This window comes from Buteo buteo, chromosome 9 (genome assembly GCF_964188355.1).
Source record: "Buteo buteo chromosome 9, bButBut1.hap1.1, whole genome shotgun sequence".
Lineage (NCBI taxonomy): Eukaryota > Metazoa > Chordata > Aves > Accipitriformes > Accipitridae > Buteo > Buteo buteo.
Genome location: NC_134179.1, coordinates 30,481,278 through 30,500,157, shown reverse-complemented (window position 1 = coordinate 30,500,157; position 18,880 = coordinate 30,481,278). Strand labels below are relative to the sequence as shown.

Here is an 18,880-nt window from a genome sequence, read left to right as displayed (position 1 = left end):
ATTACTTTTTATGTAATGCCACTAAAGACTCATAGAATACATAGTGATCAAAACCTTGTTGTCTTATGTATAATGAATTGAAGTGTACAGTGCTTACAGATATTTTGTGTTCCACTTATTTCAACTTTATCCCCTATTATTACGGCTTTTCAAAAAAGTTCTAATGCTAAAGACCAATTTTAATATTATTGTTCATATTTAGATAGAATGTCTTAGAAAGCATAATCCAGGACTGAGGACTGCCCTTTCTCTATCACTCTGATAAAAGACAAAACCTGCCAATTAAACAGCCCCACTTAAAAGGCAGGACATCATTTCTAATCCTCCTCACAGAGGTTTCAAACCATTGCTCTTCATCTGCTATCCCAAAAGTCCAGCTGATGTAATAGCAATAGTTTTGTCTTCCCAGGTGCACAGTTATCACACTGCCTAAAATACTCATTGTCAAACGAAATTTGACTCTTTATGCAAGAATAGCAGGGAGGCTTTTTAATGAATTTTTAAAACTGCCAGAATGGCAAATTTGCAAATTGTTTCAGACAGCTAAGTGATTGATTAAAAAAATGCACTTACACAACTGAATTGTTCCATATCAGTGTTAAAAACAGTATTTTATAGACAAAAGCAGATCATATCCACTCTTATGACTTGCTCAATACTGCTGCTCTAAGTCAAGGATTGAGAATCACTGGCTGAAAATAAAATATTGATTTAGAAAAGTCACATGTGACTTAATTGTGAAAATACTGCAAAAAATAAATTCAATCTTCTCTTTCAAAAACCATGAAATTTCATAACAAAAAGAACAGATAATATTTAAATAACCAAAATAAAGGGTTACCTTTAATCATACTTTAAACTAAATATAATATTATATATGTTCATTGTTACAAAAGAGTCAACAGGAGCTGGCTACAGCTATCAACACACTTAAAGAAGGTACTTGAAAAGTACAATATATTTTCTACCACATCATTTTTCCACAATGACTTCTAATCTGTAAGTTTCTAATGTTCCATTTACAATGTATATTTGTCTAGTAAGCCTGCAATCCATATACTATTACCAAAAACAACTCCAGTAAATTAAGTTTTGCCTGATGGCTTGCACTCATGTATGAAAGAGTAGCAGCTCCTTCTTAAAAGCAATTCTTAAACACTGTCCATTTACCATCATTTATGTTCAAGTACCTTGTGTACAGCTGCTCAGCTGCTCTCGTCTGCTGCAAGATCATGTTCAGATATTCATTCACATAGCTCTAATTTTAAATGCAAGCTTTTTTTGTTTGCTGATTTCTTTCCCCCCCCCCTCGCACTTCTCCTCCCCCCCTCCTCCCTATTACACAGAGGGCTACAGCCTTGGCTACGAAGCTACCAACCAGTTACACTCATTTACAAGAGAAAAACAGGCAGACAAAAGGTGACAGCAGATATCATGGCATCAGCAAGTCTGCAGTTCTTTGCTTTTATTCTGGCCTTGTTTGGTGTTTTTGGAGATATCACCGCCACCTTGCTACCCAACTGGAAGGTAAATGCAGATGTTGGTTCAAATATCATAACAGCTATAACCCAGATGCAAGGGCTTTGGATGGACTGCACATGGTACAGCACTGGGATGTTTAGCTGTACCCTGAAATACTCCGTTCTCTCTCTCCCCGTCTACATCCAGGCTGCACGGACCACCATGGTACTGTCTTGTATCCTATCAGTCTTTGGGATCTGCATCACTACAGTTGGAATGAAATGCACAAAGTTGGGAGGGGACCCTGACAGCAAGAGTCATGCTTGTTTTGCTGGAGGAGTCTGTTTCATTCTTGCAGGAATCTTTGGATTAGTACCAACATCCTGGTACACGAGGGAAATTATTTCAAATTTTCTGGACCAGACCATTCCAGAGAGCAGTAAACATGAACCAGGAGGAGCTGTTTATACAGGATTCATTTCAGCAGCGTTTCTGCTTATTGCAGGTGTAATCTTCTGCACTTCCTGTTTTAAAAAGCAGCAAGGAGCATGGATTTACCATCCAAAGCAGCACCATTTTCCATCCACGGAGCAGGAGAGCAACGCAGGTTACAACCTGAAGGACTATGTATAAAATACAGTTACTTCTATCTGTTGAAGCTTTTTTTGTGCTAAGTGTAGTTTGATTATTTCAAAGAATGTATAACATAGCACTTTTCTTGCATCTAGGTTGCAGTTATGTTTAAGCAAGGTATTTCATTTATAGCGGTATCCACAAAAAGAATGAAGCAGGAAACAATGCTTAAGTCTGCTACAAAAGTACTTTTTTGTGTTGATTTTTCAAACCATTCTTTTTGACTTTCCAAGTAACATTTATTGAAGAAAAAGAAACTATTTTAAAACATAACTGACAGAATAAATAATGTACTGATGGCTTGTTACAGCAAAGATGCTTAAAAACTAACTGCTTTCTATTTAGCAAATCAGGCTATCAATAACATATAATGTTTTATAGCGTATTTTACATTTTTATCTTTATTTTAGTCATGATGCAGGGAAAAAACCCCAACCACTCTTTGTCCAAGAAGCCCAATTCAATGGTTTTTAAATAGCAGACACATCTGCCTTTCATTTTCAGTTCTAAATTGCCTTGGTAACTAGATTTCTTAAAAAAAAAAACAACAAAACCCACACCAAAAACAAACAAACAAACAAAAAAAACCAAAACACACACACACAAACACCAAAACAAAGCAAAAAAACACAACAAAAACTCCCAGACCCAAACCTTAGCTGCATTGTATATTCTGCATATCAGGCTGAAGAATCAGCAGTACCATTCAGATCTTGCCAAAAATGGCTCTCCCGCCCCAAACTGCCACCTGCTGTGGGTTTCATTTATTATTGTTAAAGAAATGTCTACTCAGCATTCACTAATTGCTGCTAATCTATCATTACACAACGAATGTTAGATTTGACAAGCGATACAACAGAGATGTAACCATGACTATGAGAACACCTGCAAACTGTAAGACACAGGATACAAAGTAAATTATCTGTGTTCCAGAAAAATCTGGAAGCCTTCTGGCTTACACTTCTTCAAAGTAGCTTTTAACAGCTCAAATCACACAGCTACCATTTATTGTCTTCTACATTTCTGGCCTTCTAAAAGAACTTTGTAAGTCCTTGTAATTATTCCTGTTGGGTCTGTTTCAGGCCCGCTCGCATGTATTCTATTACTGTAAAATGTAATATACAATGGTGATGAAGAGACAGCTTCTTTGTCTAAATTTATTTTCTTAACTCCCTTATTTTGATTAATAATCTTAGATCCTTTAACCTTTTCTTTCACCACACAGATTTTGTTTTGTATTGGTCATTGGCAGAGTACGTTCTATCTAAACGCTTCCCTAAATGAGAAGCAAAGTGATGGTAATTTGCTAGCATGTGTAAGGGAATGGAGAAGGAGTATGATACAGGCCTTTAAATTTAGGAATACAATAATGCTGGATGAGTCTTTCAACAAAACCAACTGCTATTTATTCTGCATATTTATATACAACTTTCATTTCCCATATTATTAACCTGAAGTTTACTAAAACAGTATGAAGGGGCCTTAACATTATACCTACAGTTTGTTGGAAAAAGTAAGATCTTCTGTTACAGCATTTGAGAAAATGGAATATTTTATGCATCTAATATGTAAAGAGTCTTTATTCGAATATACATAGAACGGAATTACATCTTGCTTGTATTACCACTGTTACATAGCCATTTTGAGTTTCCTATGTATCCATTAACAAGCTTGTTTTGGACAATTCCTAATGCTAGTATCAGCACTTATTTGGTATTGGAAAGACTGAACTATGACCAAAAAGCCAAGTTTTCTTTGCTTAGACACAATGCTGTGCGGCACCATTCCATTCCATAAACCAATAGTCTTTTATATCTCAACATTCCTAGTATTGTTGAAATAATATTAATTCATTGGGCAAATAAAGTAAACAACTCATTGCCAAAACCATGCATCTCCACCTTTAGTAAGTGGTTTGACATGACACTAAGCTGTGATCATTGCTATGTATGAGAATTAAAACTAACATTTGTAAAGTAAGAACCAAAGGCATTTTCACAGGAGGGCATAAGAAAAAGGTAATAACTGCATATTATGAGCAAAATGAGGTATTCATCGGTTACATAAGCAGCAAATTTTTCTTCCTAAAACTTTATACAGAAGTACCTGAATTTCCTTGTATGCCTGTGAAAACAAAATGAAGCACTTAGCCATTTCATTCACAATATGCTGCAAGAGCTTTCCAAGACAACAAAGATTCTGTCAGAAACAGTAATATCTAAAACCATTTCAGTCTATGGCTAAAAGAACAAGGACAAAACAGAAGATCACACTACAACAGGAGTTTGAAGGAAACAAAATATAGTCAGAACAGGTCTGTCTGAAAAATTTGTACTTTCTGCTTTTGCTATATAAGCAATACTTGTTTTAACTCAAAGAAATATATTAAATAAAAATATGCTTGCCTTTAGTGGGACTGCCTTTTTTATTCAAGAGAGCACCAACAGACTGTAGGATTTGCTTATACTAAGACATTTGTCAAAACTCTGAGTTACCTCTCTCTCAGTCAACTATGGCCTTTTCAGTACAGGAAAATGGGAATATCAGTTATAGCTTTCCAATTCTGAGACACAATCTGCACAAGACTTTTGACTACACTAGCTCTACTATGCCCTCAAATTGTATCCACCATTGAGAAACCACCACCACAAAATTGGAATTTTAGCCTTACTGAACACTATTTCACATATTTGACAGTAAAATGACATCCTGAAATTATTTTTCATTCAGCTAGGAGACAGGAAAAAAAACCACCGAAGAACCCCAACCCAAAAATGCAAAGTGAAAAATAACATGTCTTAAGCATGGGTTTTTTTCTTCACAACAGACTGCTGTCACAACTAATAATTTAACATGTTTGAACAATTACTTGTTCAAAAAATAGTAACAGAATTTTAAATCATCATCAGAATATGCCCATATAGAGGCCTTAAAATTCATTGTGATAAAAGAGAGACAATGACCTTCCAAAGGTTCTTAAGAGATAAGCCTGAAGAGTAAAAAGACCCAGAGAGAGACTGCAATAAGGGGGAAGGGAGACGTATTGATGAATTGAACCAACCAGTTTAAGAGGATCTTTCAGATGCTGGAAGTTCATTTCTGAACCAGAACACTAGACTTTCATGTGCATTCAGAGGAAACAGACCCCACTTAGTGTCAGGCACACATTTTAACAAAAACAACAACAAAAAATATCTTGTCCAAAATGCAGTTTAATTTACTAATTCTTGATTTCTGTAATCATAATGGCTATTAATAAAAACCAGTGGCAGTAGATAAGAGGACAGCAAAGAGACTGTTCTCCTCTACTCACCCAAGAGCAGATAGGAGGGAGAAAAGATTGTTACTTTTTTAAACAGGCAGTGGGATGTAGGTGACAAAGTGCTATAGCGAATAGGAGGGAGTTAAATATGCTAAAGCTGAGTAGGGTGAAACATAAAGACTGTAGACACAGTAAAATTAGATATCTTTGACAAAGATGACAAATGAAAGGCTTTTATTTATCAGGGTCTTTCAAAAGACCTATCAAATTTTCTAGGCACAATTCCCAAACTGTTTATAAATGCAAACTGTAAAACAGCAGGCTTTTCAAAGACGCTACAATCCTAGTGGACTATCCAGTCATTATATTCTAATCTCCTTCTCCAGAAACACCCAAAGTAGTACTCTGATCTTGCAGATAGGCTTGAAGGTCAAAGCCAAGTTCTGAGGAACCAAAAAGAAAAGCGCCTCTTTGAAGGAAGTATGCTTCATTTACAGGAATATCACATCACTCCACTTCATAGTATGGAGATATTGAACTAGAGCACCCAACTGTGTTCCTTACTCAAAATCAGATATATTGCTTGACTGACAGATTAACAAAAAACCCAAAGAAATACATCAAAACTTACCTCTGGCTTTGGTACAAAGGCTTGACCTGGAATTACGAAACAGTTTTCAACAGTGCAGAGATGCTGAGACATGATGGACAGTCTGCTACGTTGCTTACCTCCTGGATTAGCTGTAAGCCTCTATTGAAGAATCAAAACATGTAAATCAGTGAAACTGAATTGACCAAGTGGTCAGTTATATTAAAGCTTAATTTTCAGTAAAATCAAAGGCAAAGAAATGAAAAAAAAAATAAAATTGTTAAGAACTCCTATCAAAGTTTATGCCTAGTTCATCTAGAATTTTTTTCTCCAGTGTAGCACCATTTCACTAAGATGCCATGCTAATTTACAACCTCAGTCCTGCAATCAAATGCACATGAAAAGGAGCTCCTTGAACTTCTGCAGAACTTAATGAATGTCAAAAGAATTTTGCATGGGCACAAAAGAAAACTAAAACTATTTTGACTGCAGGATTCAAAACAAACATAACACCAGCTGACAGTATTCTCACATCCTTTCCTTCTGCTGTTTCTGTATCAAATATTACTATTTTTCCTCCTTCAAGATGAAACAAAGCTCCAAAAACTCGAAGTCAGATAAAACCAAAATTTCTTTGTTATTAACTGGTCTTCGCTTACAATACATGCAAGGAAGCTGGATCTACTTTACATAAATTTAGAATACCTAACAGTAAGAGCATCTAATACATAAAGCTCAATTTGGTAATTCTCTGGTTTTCCCAAGAAATTTCTTACAAAGATTATCAAAAAAGTAGCCTGGGCAGAGTTTTTCTACACTTTCATGACCTGGCAAGAAACATGTTCTCTGTGTTTTGCTAGCACAAACAAGATTTAAACATAAAAAAGCACCCAGTAAAACAAGTGTCAAATGGTGAAAGGCATTACACTAACTATGCAGAAGTAGAATTTTGAAGATTCCTGGTTTTAGTTACCACTACCTTATAAAAAATAAAAGATGAAAACCAACTGCATATCTGCTAATATCTGTACATCGCATACCTTCAGATGAAAACCCTACTCATGAAATGCTGCCATGCTTAATAAAACAAACCATGAAAAATAAAACTAAACCTATTGCTAAAGTTTTTTTTTTAAACAACTCTCCTGAAAGGCAGTTTAAGTCTCAGCATAGAGCAAATAAAATACTTTTCAACGACATTTCAGAAAGAAAGCTCAGTGATTCTTTTTGCCTACATCAGCATTAAAACTGCCTTCATTATTGTTTCAGAGGAAACCTATTAAAAAAATTATCTATCCACCATTGTTATTATTCTCTGAAAAAAAACAGGTTGCAAAGTCTAACAATGCAATCAGATATGCACTTCCTTAACCTCTGCAGTGGAAATGAAACAGACCTAATGACAACGCTTGTAGTCCTTCCAATGCCAATTCAAATAAGCCAGTCTTTACTTTCCACAAAAACAATCTAACAAGTCTCAGGCAATTAGTTCCTGCTTCTCAGCTCCAGAAAGGACAACTTAACAACATCCCCCTCTGGGCAGTAACACCTTAAACCACTTCAACCACATCAGCAGGAACATACCTGTGTACGGCACTGCTCAAGGAACACAAAAATGCTGAGAATATACTCACAGAATAGAATCAGAATAGTTTGGGTTGGAAGGGATGTTTAAATGTCATCTAGTCTACCCCCCCATGCAATGAGCAGGAACACTTTCAACTAGATCAGGTTGCTCAGAGCCCCGTCCAACCTGACCTTGAATGTTTCCAGGGATGGGACATCTACCACCTCTCTGGGCAACCTGTTCGCATGTTTTACCACCCTCGCTGTAAAAATTTTTTTCCTCACATCTAGTCTAAATCTACCCTCTTTTAGTTTAAAACCATTACCCCTTGCACTATTGCAGCAGGCCCTGCTAGAAAGTTTGTCCCCATACTTCTGTCACCTAACCTATTTTTGTAGGGTTTTTTTCCCTCAGTTCTCAAAATTTTCTTTGTTCTTACTTGAAAGATACAGAGAGCATCTGAAACTGCACTAAGTAAACCACACTGGAGTTCAACTAACTAGGTAACATTTTTGCATCTGCTATAACAATTTCAGCAAGGCACGAAGCAAAACAGATTCTGAAACCTAACCTGGAATACAATCAAGGTGGTACTTGACAACTCTTCTAATGCTCCTCACTATTAACCACTCTCAATGACTACCTCAGGAACAACTATTTGTTTTATTCTTCAGTAAACTATACCATACAATTGTGGTTTTCATTAACATGTATCAAAACCCCATTATCACTGAATCCGCAAAATCTGTCACAGTAATTAACTTACGCAAACAATTAGACTGGCAAAGCTGACCATATAAAGTAATATTAAACACGTTAGTACACAAGTCACTTCTGCAAAACAACTTTCTTTTAGAACATAAGTATTTATATTTATCCTATATCAGTTATGAAAACATAATGGTAATTTTTCTTCTGTTTGCTGCTCAAAAATCTGAATTATTTTCCACTTTATTAGCATCTTTTGCCTAGTGTTCTAAATAGACAGCAGTGTTATATACCAAATGATTAAGTATTCTGCTCTTCTAACACGCCTGTCTTCCAGATATCTAACAGTTTAGCACCCCACCTCCCAGCCTGCAGATCACGTTGGCAGAGATGTTCAGGCAAACTACTCTGCCCAGTTTTACTCAAAATTAGAGACTGACAAAGATGTTCTATTTAAACTGAAATATGACTCATTTTAATGGAAGTGGGCCAGGAAGTACCCAGCCCAGATGACAGATTTGAGGTGAAGCACTGAGGCATTTGGGGCAAGGTAAAAATTCTTATCCACAAAGTCCTTCTGGAAAACAGATCTGGATTTTTTTAATGCCTGAAACCACATGAGCTCAGAACTGAATTAAGAAATCTAGCTTATTTCATACCAAATGTTCGTCCCTGGTGTTCTCTAGAGCCACCTACTGGAAATACTTCAGTACTTGTCTTGAATCTTAATTGCAGGGCTAGAGTAATGACAGCACAATATGCTTTTCTATGACCCCGAAAAACAACAGCAGACATGCTACTTGCGTATATAATTATTGCTAATCTACATACCAAAAAACCCACAGCAAAATGTTCCTATTAGAATTTTTACTTTGAAAGAGTAAAATTAAAACACACACATTTATTTTGCACACAGAAAACCAGGTATTTACGAACACTGGAGTAACTAGATGGAAATTCAGTTTTCAGACTGATGTGCAATTCTTTTTTTTTTTAAAAGGAAGTGAGATGTTGGTAAGGAGCCATACTGAGACGCTGATAAGAAGCCCTATTGCTTTCATAAATACAAACCAAAAAGTCTTCCAACCTCTATGTTGTTTCATGCAATGGCAACAGAAATAAACCATTAAGCCTGAAAGCATTGTGGAGTAAGTCAACCTAATATCAACTGATCTAGAGTATCAACTGATCTAGAACTAGCACTACTACATAGCAGATCAGTTTGGCCTTTAAAATCTCAATTTGCTCTTGGACTTGCTGTGACAGAACTCAAATGATGCCCTTTTACACACACAAGACTGGCAGCAATCCATTAATAATTCTTACACCAAGTCTCGTGCAAAAAAGCCAGTCAGTTTCCATGGTCTTGAGAAACACTCTGTGCTTTGTGTTTAATCACAACTGGAAATAATGTTAACCTTCCATTTTTCCTTATTTCAAGGAAGGTGTCTTCTTTTTTAAAAATTATTTTTAATTAAGAGGGCAAGGAAATAACTATATTTGTTGAGATGATTGAAACGCAAGGAAAAAACAACTGATGAAATGGTGCATGAATGACTGTGAGAGAAGATATTTAAAAACAGAAGAGTGCTGTGGAATCTATTCATGTCAAAAATAATCTGTTGTCTTCTGAAGTCAGATAAGTACCGTAAGGAAATATATCCCTCCATAAGAAATTTTAAAACAATAATATTTATGTGCTGTGAAAGGATCAAAGCAGATGATTAACTCAACATTAAAATTCATAATTTATAGCCACAAAAACTAAAAATTGAGCCAACTCTTTCCTCTCTTTTTAAAGCCAACTAAGATTGGTTTTGTACTTTTAAACAAAAGGTTGCACGTAAACAAATTTTTGTTCAATTGAGCATCTGTAAAATTTTGGGAAAACACTAATATCTTACCTCTGCAACTTCCTTCTGAAAAGTCAATGTCATCTGTGTCCTGCCATAAATAAAAGGTCCATCCTTTTTGGAAACATTTTCAAGCCATTTGATGATTAGAGGAGTGGAAACACTGAAAGGCAGATTCCCAATGATATGTATATTTGGTGGCTCTGTTAACATTTGACGGAAGAAAAACAACTGTTAGAAAGGTTTGGATAAGATTTTGCCATGAAAGAACATATAAGTGAGAAAGAGATGTGCATATCAACCTAGATTTAAAATATGAAAACAATTTTTATCATGCCATGCCAAAATTATGCCTTTCCATTTATACTTGTCTTACACTGACAAAACTGTGTTACTATTCTCAGTAATTAGTTACAAAAAAGTGGTTAGGTTTGGTTCTCATTTACATTTGAATAAAATCAGCAGCTTTCAGCTGATCCCCAGATTTCAGCTGAGCTCCTCCAGAATAGCAAAACTGTAACAACAACAAAACTACAACAGTGTTTCCATGATTGTTTAAACTATGACTATTAGGTACACAGTAACTAGCCACACTCAACCTTCTGTCCAACACATTCCTCCCAGGGCATTTTACTGAGTTTTCATAATTCCCAAAACAATCACCTAGCTCAAACTGTACAGAACTCTCCTTCTGTGTTGAGTCCTCTGAAATCAAAAGGTCTTAGAGCAAGTACAAGACTTACACATAAGAAGCAATATGTATTATTCAGCTATGGATCATATCAGTATGTATGTGTTCTACAACACAAAACAGGCATTTCATTACCAGGGATCCTTATGTCTGAGCAGGAGTGCAATAGAAGCAGACAAAACAAAAGCAAGTGTGTTGTTTCTTAGATATTACAGCATTTAGTAACATGAATAAGAGATGAGAATATCAAATTCAAGCTGGTTTTCTGGCACACTTTACTCATGCACTTTTTAGGCTGTGGTATTTCTAGCATATTTGTGATATAACACATACCTCAGAGATGGCTAAGTATCTTTCTGATACCCACCAGCTTTTCAGATTTTCATATGACAATAATACAGAAAAACTGTATCTTACCTTTAATTAGTTAGCTCCAAAGACAACAATGACTTATATGTATGTTCAAGAAAGGTAAATTTTTAAAAGCTGCACTACACCTTCACACATGCATTTGCTCATAGTTCTGTTTCATGAAGCAATTACCTTTTGCAATGGCAAATATAGCACAGAATTTTTCAAGGTGAACATAATGTGGCATGGTCTTTTATGTCCTAAGTCAGAAAGCAGTTTAACTGTTCTTCAGGCACTGCAGACAGTGACTCTACCTTAAATTAAGTAATGTGGAAAAGGGGACTGGGAGGTCATCTCTGATTTATCTAATATTACATGTTTTAACAGGGAGATGAAATTGAGTCCTGTGAGAACCTCAGATTTGAAAAAAAAAAACCAAACCAAACCCAAAAACAAACCCCAAAACAACAAACCACCAAATCTCTGATTAGATTCTACTCTTGCCAAAGATATCCAGCTGGAACCAAAGCAATGAGAAAACTCAGGTTTTGAAGACAAATTTCCTAAAAGTTTCAAAGCAAGTTACAGAAATTTCTTCAGTGGAATAATAGCAGTGGTGGCTTCTGGCTTCTTCAAAAAGAGGAAGAAGCTGGGAAGAAAGTATAACATTTGATTTGCTTTTATACTTTCCAAGAGTCATTATTGTACAGTCAAGACACTCTTAAGGTTAATAACTGCAAAGCTCCTCACTGTTGACTAAGGTGAATGTCATGCAAATTCCGCTGATTTGTCTTAGAAGATGATTCTGTTTCCTTCTAGAAAGGAAGAAAGTTAGCTCGCCTCTCTCTTCTTACCTTCAAAAAGTATCAGAATTGATTAACACCTGCACTGAGTGAAATCCAACTGTATCACCACACTTAAGACTGACTCAGAAGACTTAAAAATGAAATAAACCAAATCCAAATACTAACCATCTTCCCAGTTCTTTTTTAAGTGCTTTGGAAAAACCTTCTCCATCTTATATGTCAGGATATCACCATGAACAATACGCACTTTTCCTGGAGCTGCTTCAGATAACATCTGTTTGTAAGCAAGCAAGCAGAATTCACAGTGAGTATTAACCAAACGGATTGCCAGTTTCAGCCACAGCAGGAATGAAACCATTGCTACATATTTATCTTCAATACATAAAAAAGCACAATAGCAGTTAAAACTGAGCACACTATTACTAAGTATTTACTTTCAAAAAGCAAACACTACCAAAAAAAGTTTAATGTGTGATTCTGTAAATGCTTATTATTCACAGCTGTAGAATTCTTAATAGGGAATTTAAACTTGAAAAGACTGCTAAGAGTCTCTTCAACAAGGACAATTAACACTAACAGGACCCCACCTGATTTAAGTAATAATGCAGGCAGCAGGTTTTGAAAAGTTTTTAGATCCATTACCTATGGAAACAAGGCTCCTGTTGTTTGTCTCCCTTGCAGCTGTAGGGTCTATTATCCAATTTTAGCCATATGTGATACAAGGCTGTAGAAATATTTAGTCATTTTTTCTTTTACATAAAAAAGGGGGAAAAGATTCTCTTAATACTCCCTGTAGTAGTCTGAACTCACACCATGAAAAACCAAGCAGTTCCCAAAAATGAGGGAATGAGTACCTAGCAGTAGAGAAAAATCTCAAAGATTTGTATCTTTTTAGACATTACAAAATCCACTCTGTTGTCAACTTCTTTATCCCACTTCTGCAGGTCATCTAGTATTTAATAAAAGCTGAAATGTAAACTCAGAACCGGCTGTGGTTTGATGACCAATTCTTTCATTTCTGGTGTCAGTTTACACAATCAAAGTTACTTACGTTTTTTAGTGTTGTACCAATCTTTTCTCTTACAGTATGAAACTATGCACAAACAGCACAATTCAAAAGCTAAGTCAACTTCTGCAAAGATGATATCTGGGGATATTTATTGTTCCCAAGTTAGAACAATGAAAAATGGCTTAAAGAACAATTTTGCTTTTGCACAGAAATCCTAATTCATAAACAGTTAAGTGCCGGTGGCTTAACTGCGGAAATAAACTGCTCACCATTGTTAGTTCCATCTTCAATCTGAATTGTATTTATATGCTCAGGGGCACAAACAGCTTTCACAGGTCTCTAAGTCAAAGGAAAGCGCTGCTTTCTCATACTGTTCACAAAATTTTTTTGAATAAAAGATTTTTTTACCATGAAAAAAGCTAAATTTTGTGTAGAGTACTAAAAAAAGCTTAACTAAAACCTAAGTGTTCCTACATGTTTTAAATGCAATTATTTCCAAATAGAAAAAATAAATCTAACCTCAACTCCAAACCACTTAACAGATTTTTCAGCATTACACTAGCAATTATAGGGCATACAAATTCACTAATCTGCCATGATTTGTCAAATCTTTCTTTGAAGCTGTTATTAAATGCTATAACAGGATGAAACATAACATAAGATCAATAAAGTTAGAAAATAGCATCAGAGGAAGCAGACAGCTGCCTACATAACAATGGATTAACATATAATATATTGTTTTTTAATAATGGTTTTCATGTCAAGAGGAATCTGGGGGTTTTTGAGTATCACACTTCACATAAATGAGAACTGCATTTAATTTGTGAGCAGAAAATCACAGTTGTATATTTCTGATTTGAAATAAAGACTCAGAAATCCACTGAAACTTTCTCCATTTTAAGGCCAATGTGTGCAGCTAACACAGTTCCAGGAGTTCTTGTGCACCAAGCACACGAGCCAAATGATTCTCCACCATACAGATCCTCTCGTTCTTCACACACAACCAAAAGGGCATGAAGAAAACGTAAAGGGCATAGTTTAAAAAACAAAATTGTGTTCCTGGAAGAATTCTATACTCAATCCACTCTCTGGCTGAGAGCACCCTTTCTTTCCTCATAAATCTTTCCAGCCTAGCAACTATTAGGGCATATGGTGGTTGTGATTCTTTAAGAGCGAGACAGAACTGACAGACTCTCAGTTTATGTGTACAGAGTAAACGTTTACACATGTTCTTCACTATAGTTCAGTTTTGCAGTAAAGAGGATCCCAACTTCAGTTTTGTGATAAAGACCACAGCCTGAAAAAGTTAATGAAAAACACTGTATGCTTTACATCAGTGATTTGATAAGTATCTGAACAGACATTTTAAAGTAATAGTCCCCAATTGGTATTTTAATCTCTGACATTTTCTGTTATTCAGATCTCAACCTTTTTATAAGCACTTGGTTTTGATAGAGCTTTTAATGGGAAACCAGAAAAAAATAGGTATTACAACCCACATTATCACAAAAGAAAGATTCATTCTGTTATGTATCATCTTATTTGGAAGGAAAAAACAACACCAAATTTAACACTAATGGATGCAACATATTTCTTGTTCATTCACATCCACTATTACCAAGTTATAGCATCTTTATATTCAATAACCTCATTCAGACATATTTATTTCTACTGTGAGAAGGTTGCTAATTAAAAATAATGACTAACATTAATTCACTTGAATAGTAAAGATAATTACATACCAAAAGCTCATTATAGACCCTGAAAAGTATACTTTTATTCAGAGAAATCTCTTGTAGTGGCTGCATTTTGAAAGATCAGAAAAATTGTCTAAGTACTTAAAAAACTCTGTTAGCTAAAGCAAGTATCATTTAATCTCAAATTCTCTCCAATCCCAAACCAGTTCTTAAAACCTAAAAGAAAAATACAGATTTGCACCCACTCAAGAAAAGTGAAAACACGAAGGTTTCATACTTTGTAAGGTAAAGATGGCATACTGTAAATTATCAATGGCTAACCCTACAAAGACGTAGTTACATGCATATTCAGGTTTAAGGATATGAGCAGTTTCATTCATATCTTACATTGGTTTTGTCCTACAAAGAGATGGTAGCACTTCTCAAGTGAACTACCTATTTATCTTCACTGCTGATTTACTATAGAAGACACAGCGCAATATAAGGAAAGCCCTTTGAATTGCTATAATCTGAGATTGTAGAGGCACAAGAAAACAGTCAAATCTGAAGAGATTTTGGACTCTGTTTTTCTTGATAGATTTACACAGCCAAATTCCATAAACATGGAAACTTAAATAGCAACACAAGTAGATGGCATTTGAAAAATGCCACAATGACTTGTGAACTCATACTGACTTTAAAACAAAGGAACAAAAGTTTAAGAGTGTTTTTTTTTAAATGTGAAATAAATGCTTGCTTTATTCTTCCTTATCTGGATGTTAATCCACATTGAATTGTATTAACTGGAGATACGCTTTCACAATTTTATAAACTTTAAAGCATAATTATTAGGATTAAAATGAAAAATAAGACCAAAGGACATTACATTCAGCCTTCAGACTACTATTTCACCTGCATGGTGAAACATACCCTAAACATCTCAACCTGAAACAAACAGACAGGCCTCAGCATTAATTCAGTTGCAGAATCAGGTCCTGAAGGGCCTATGAGAGAGGAGGAGCAATTAATTGCTATGCTGTGTATTTTCATCTTCAAGCAAACGATAGCTCCGATTTAAGCCAAAGCAGCAAATCTATTTTCAATGCTGAGATCTCAACAAGACACTTGGAACCTTTCTATGTTCTTATTCAATGTTGTGGATACATTTATACAAATTATTCTCCAGTTGGTACCTGCAATCCTGGAATAAATCGAGCATCTTTTTCAATTAAAAGGAGTTGTTCAACACCAGCACTGAGAATGGATCTGGTAATTCCTCCTGGCCCAGGGCCCACTTCGCAAACATGGGCATTTTTCAGCTCGCCAGCTTGTCTCACTATCTTGTCTGCAAAACACAAAGCCTTTATTATTCTCCAGAAGATCCAGCTCACCAAGATAAACTCATTGTTTATTGTTAAAGCACAAGTGTGCTTATCTCGGAACAGACACAAACAGTGACACATCTCAGTTAAGCCTGCTAGACTGTTCAGAATTCAGATATGTTTCACACTACAAGATACGCTCAACTATTTAAAAAAGACTATTTTCAGTTTAATGTTTTTAATACACATTGCTGCTCATTACAGAATCAAATAAAAAGAGAATATTACCTCTCATCTGTAAACTACTTGTGTGCAACATCCTAAAGTCTCACTACTTATCCTTATAAAAGTATTTCACTACAGTACCTCTGTTTCAAGGAAATTTAAGTAGTAAAGAAGAAACAGTGAAGCTCTACCAAGATTACAGTATGTACAGAGTAATTTTATGAGGGAAGGAGCTAGAGTAAAGTAAGAGTTGGAATACAGGCAACTGGTAGTTATAGAAAGTGGGGCAGTGGAATGGTGAGGAAAAAATACCTGTACGTAAGTGGAAGGATACAGCATTGGAAGGTATTACAGCCAGGCAAAAAAAGAGATTAAGGATTAAAGTAAGGATTATAAATGTAGCTAATGAAACAAAGGAATCCTTAGGAAACATGGAGAGAAGATGCTAAGAGAAATTATGCTGCTCATTCTATAACTTAAGTATGCAATGAAAATAAGAAATATCTGAATGCTTGTCTACTTATAAGGTTTTACTAAATGCATGCAGACATTTTTATTCCAGGGTAAGAGTCCAGTTGTTCAGGAAGTGGAACCAAGTTTCACGTTCATATTCTAAATCTTTATCAACCTGAATCTTCAAATGTAATTGAATCATCAGCTACTTGAAACTGCACTGCATTTATTACTGCAAAACCATTAGGACAGTAAAGAAACCCACCGCTGATTGAACAGTGTCAGCTTTGTCACCCATTACTGACATGAAGCTGGAGAAAACCAAATTGTTCAGAACAATGTAACTGGTTCAAAAAAGCTACAACATTTCTGATAAACTGAGACAAATGACCTTCCTAACCACAGTATATAGTGACTTAAACTGCACAATGAGTTACAGTACTTTCTACAACATGTAATAATCCGAAAAAAAATACTCATTTTTGAATCAAACTTATAAACTATAACAGTACCTGAATGGTAAAAGTACTACTAAGGCTTGGATTTTTGCATTTCAATCAGTAACCCATATTTCATACAGGAATATAGTTTCTACCTAAAAATTACTCTGTAATTTATAAGCACATACATTTTCTAGGAATTTACAAGTAAAATCAATGTCTAAGCTAAAACTACTTTTAAAAGAAGTCTTTACAGGTTTACCATTGAGCTGCCATTAGTATGACAGATGTCATCATGCAAACCATCTCGTTAGCTAGAACCTGAAGAAACCCAGGACACATGTTTTATAGTAGCTAAAAATATTAGAATGAAATATTTAACCTGTCAATCGCAAATCCAGTAGAAAGTTCTGGGAAAGTTGTTTCTGTGCTTTAAGGCGGAAGAGTTTAATGATGTCTCCAACAGTTGGCAGGGGAGGCAGACGGAAAGCTGCCACCTTTCCTGGAGCAGCCATAAAACAGAACTCTCGTTCCTTCCTCCTAGAGAGACATTGAAAAGCTGATTCTAGTAAATGCAATAAATTCTAATATGCTTAATATTAAAAATGCTACTAAATTTACAAACCAAGACATGGTTTACAAATCATTATACAAGCACTAAATTTTAAACATCTGTATTGTGACTATTGTATGCAGTGCTTATGCTCAGCATGTATTTGTGGGATTTGGGCAGGTCTCGTTTTGTAGCTTTGCCGAAACATCACGTGAAACAAAACCCTCTCACAGTGGTTCAATCTCAAAGTTTCATCAGTGCAGAAAAGAATCATTAAGGATAACCTGCTTGAATTCATGGCATCACATAAAGACAAGAGTATGTTCAATTAGTGTCCCCGAAGAAGAATTAAAAGTTTTGGTTTGTTTTTATTACTGAATTACCTCCCTTTCTAAGCAGAGGTAAAGACGGGAACCCCGAGTGTAGACAACGGCATCAGCCGATTTAAAAAAAGACTTCTTCTCACTTTCAGCACGACGGGACAAAAGGTTTCGCCTCGCTCTGCTCGCACCCGCCAGCCCCAGCCCCACCACCGCAGACCCCGGGGCCAGGAAGCTCCAGCACCGAGCGCTGCTCGGCAGCGGGGCCTGCCACCCGGCGCTGCCGCTTCCCGCTCTGCGGTACGGCCCTGCGGGGAGGCCGCCTCCCGCACCTGAGGCCTCAGCGGCCTCACGGCAGGGGCCGACGGGGGCGAAGCCACCGGCGCTCGCACCCAACGGAGCGCCAGCCGCTCCTCTCAGCCACGGGACCCGGGGCGGCAGCGGGGCCAGGGCCGAGCCCCAGCAGCCGGCCCGCGCCCCTCACGGCCCCGGACGCCGCCCCGGACGCCGCCCACAGCCCAAGCTGGGACTCGGGGAGGCCCCGCCCCCCGCCGCCTCCATTGGCCGCCCGAGGACCGGCGCCGCAGCGCGCCTGCTCCCAGGGACGGCGCCCGGCGGGCTGCGCAGGCGCAGAAGCCGTCCGCCTGGCTGGGGAAGCGGGGGCGCGCCAGGTGGAGGGGAGGAGGAGCCGCCGGCCAGGGCCGGGCCGGGGCGGAGGCGCCACGCGGCCGCACGCGCGTTTGCTCCCTCCGCTGCTGCGGTAAAGGAAAGGTCGGAGGCGCACGCCGGCAGCGCCGCCATCCCTTACGGCGCGGAGTGGGGGCTCACCCGGAAAAGGAAGTGCCTCTCCTCTGCCCCCCGCGCGTCTCCCTAAAGGCGCCTGTGCCCGTTCAGCGCGTTAATTGGCTGGCTGTCCCGGGGGAGGGAGGGCCACGCATGCGCCCCGGGCAGGGAGGCGGCC

At 37.3% G+C, this 18,880-nt stretch overlaps 2 protein-coding genes across 4 annotated transcripts in view; one reads left to right on the top strand and one right to left on the bottom strand.

Moving 5' to 3' along the window:
* TFB1M (transcription factor B1, mitochondrial) overlaps positions 1 to 18,828 on the bottom strand; it is a 27,193-nt gene extending 8,365 nt beyond the window's left edge. Inside the window, exons 1-6 of one of the 3 annotated variants that reach the window (XM_075035959.1) lie at positions 18,748 to 18,828; positions 17,429 to 17,586; positions 15,800 to 15,951; positions 12,087 to 12,195; positions 10,125 to 10,276; positions 5,988 to 6,107 (exon numbers count right to left, since the gene is read on the bottom strand). In XM_075035959.1, coding sequence (XP_074892060.1) covers positions 5,988 to 6,107; positions 10,125 to 10,276; positions 12,087 to 12,195; positions 15,800 to 15,951; positions 17,429 to 17,561 — 666 coding nt within the window. In that variant the 5' untranslated portion in view covers positions 17,562 to 17,586; positions 18,748 to 18,828. Of the gene's footprint in view, positions 1 to 5,987; positions 6,108 to 10,124; positions 10,277 to 12,086; positions 12,196 to 15,799; positions 15,952 to 17,428; positions 17,587 to 17,982; positions 18,726 to 18,747 lie in introns of those variants that run through there. The other 2 variants (XM_075035957.1, XM_075035960.1) reach the window with 2 other exon arrangements.
* On the top strand, positions 1,435 to 2,094 carry CLDN20 (claudin 20). Its single transcript, XM_075035961.1, has one exon. The coding sequence runs from the start codon at positions 1,435 to 1,437 to the stop codon at positions 2,092 to 2,094; it is 660 nt and encodes a 219-aa protein (XP_074892062.1).
* Positions 18,829 to 18,880: the final 52 nt, after the last annotated feature.

What these genes read in the sequence shown, in the direction of transcription:
- CLDN20 (XM_075035961.1), top strand. Translation starts at nt 1,435, where the DNA reads ATGGCATCAGCAAGTCTGCAGTTCTTTGCTTTTATTCTGGCCTTGTTT.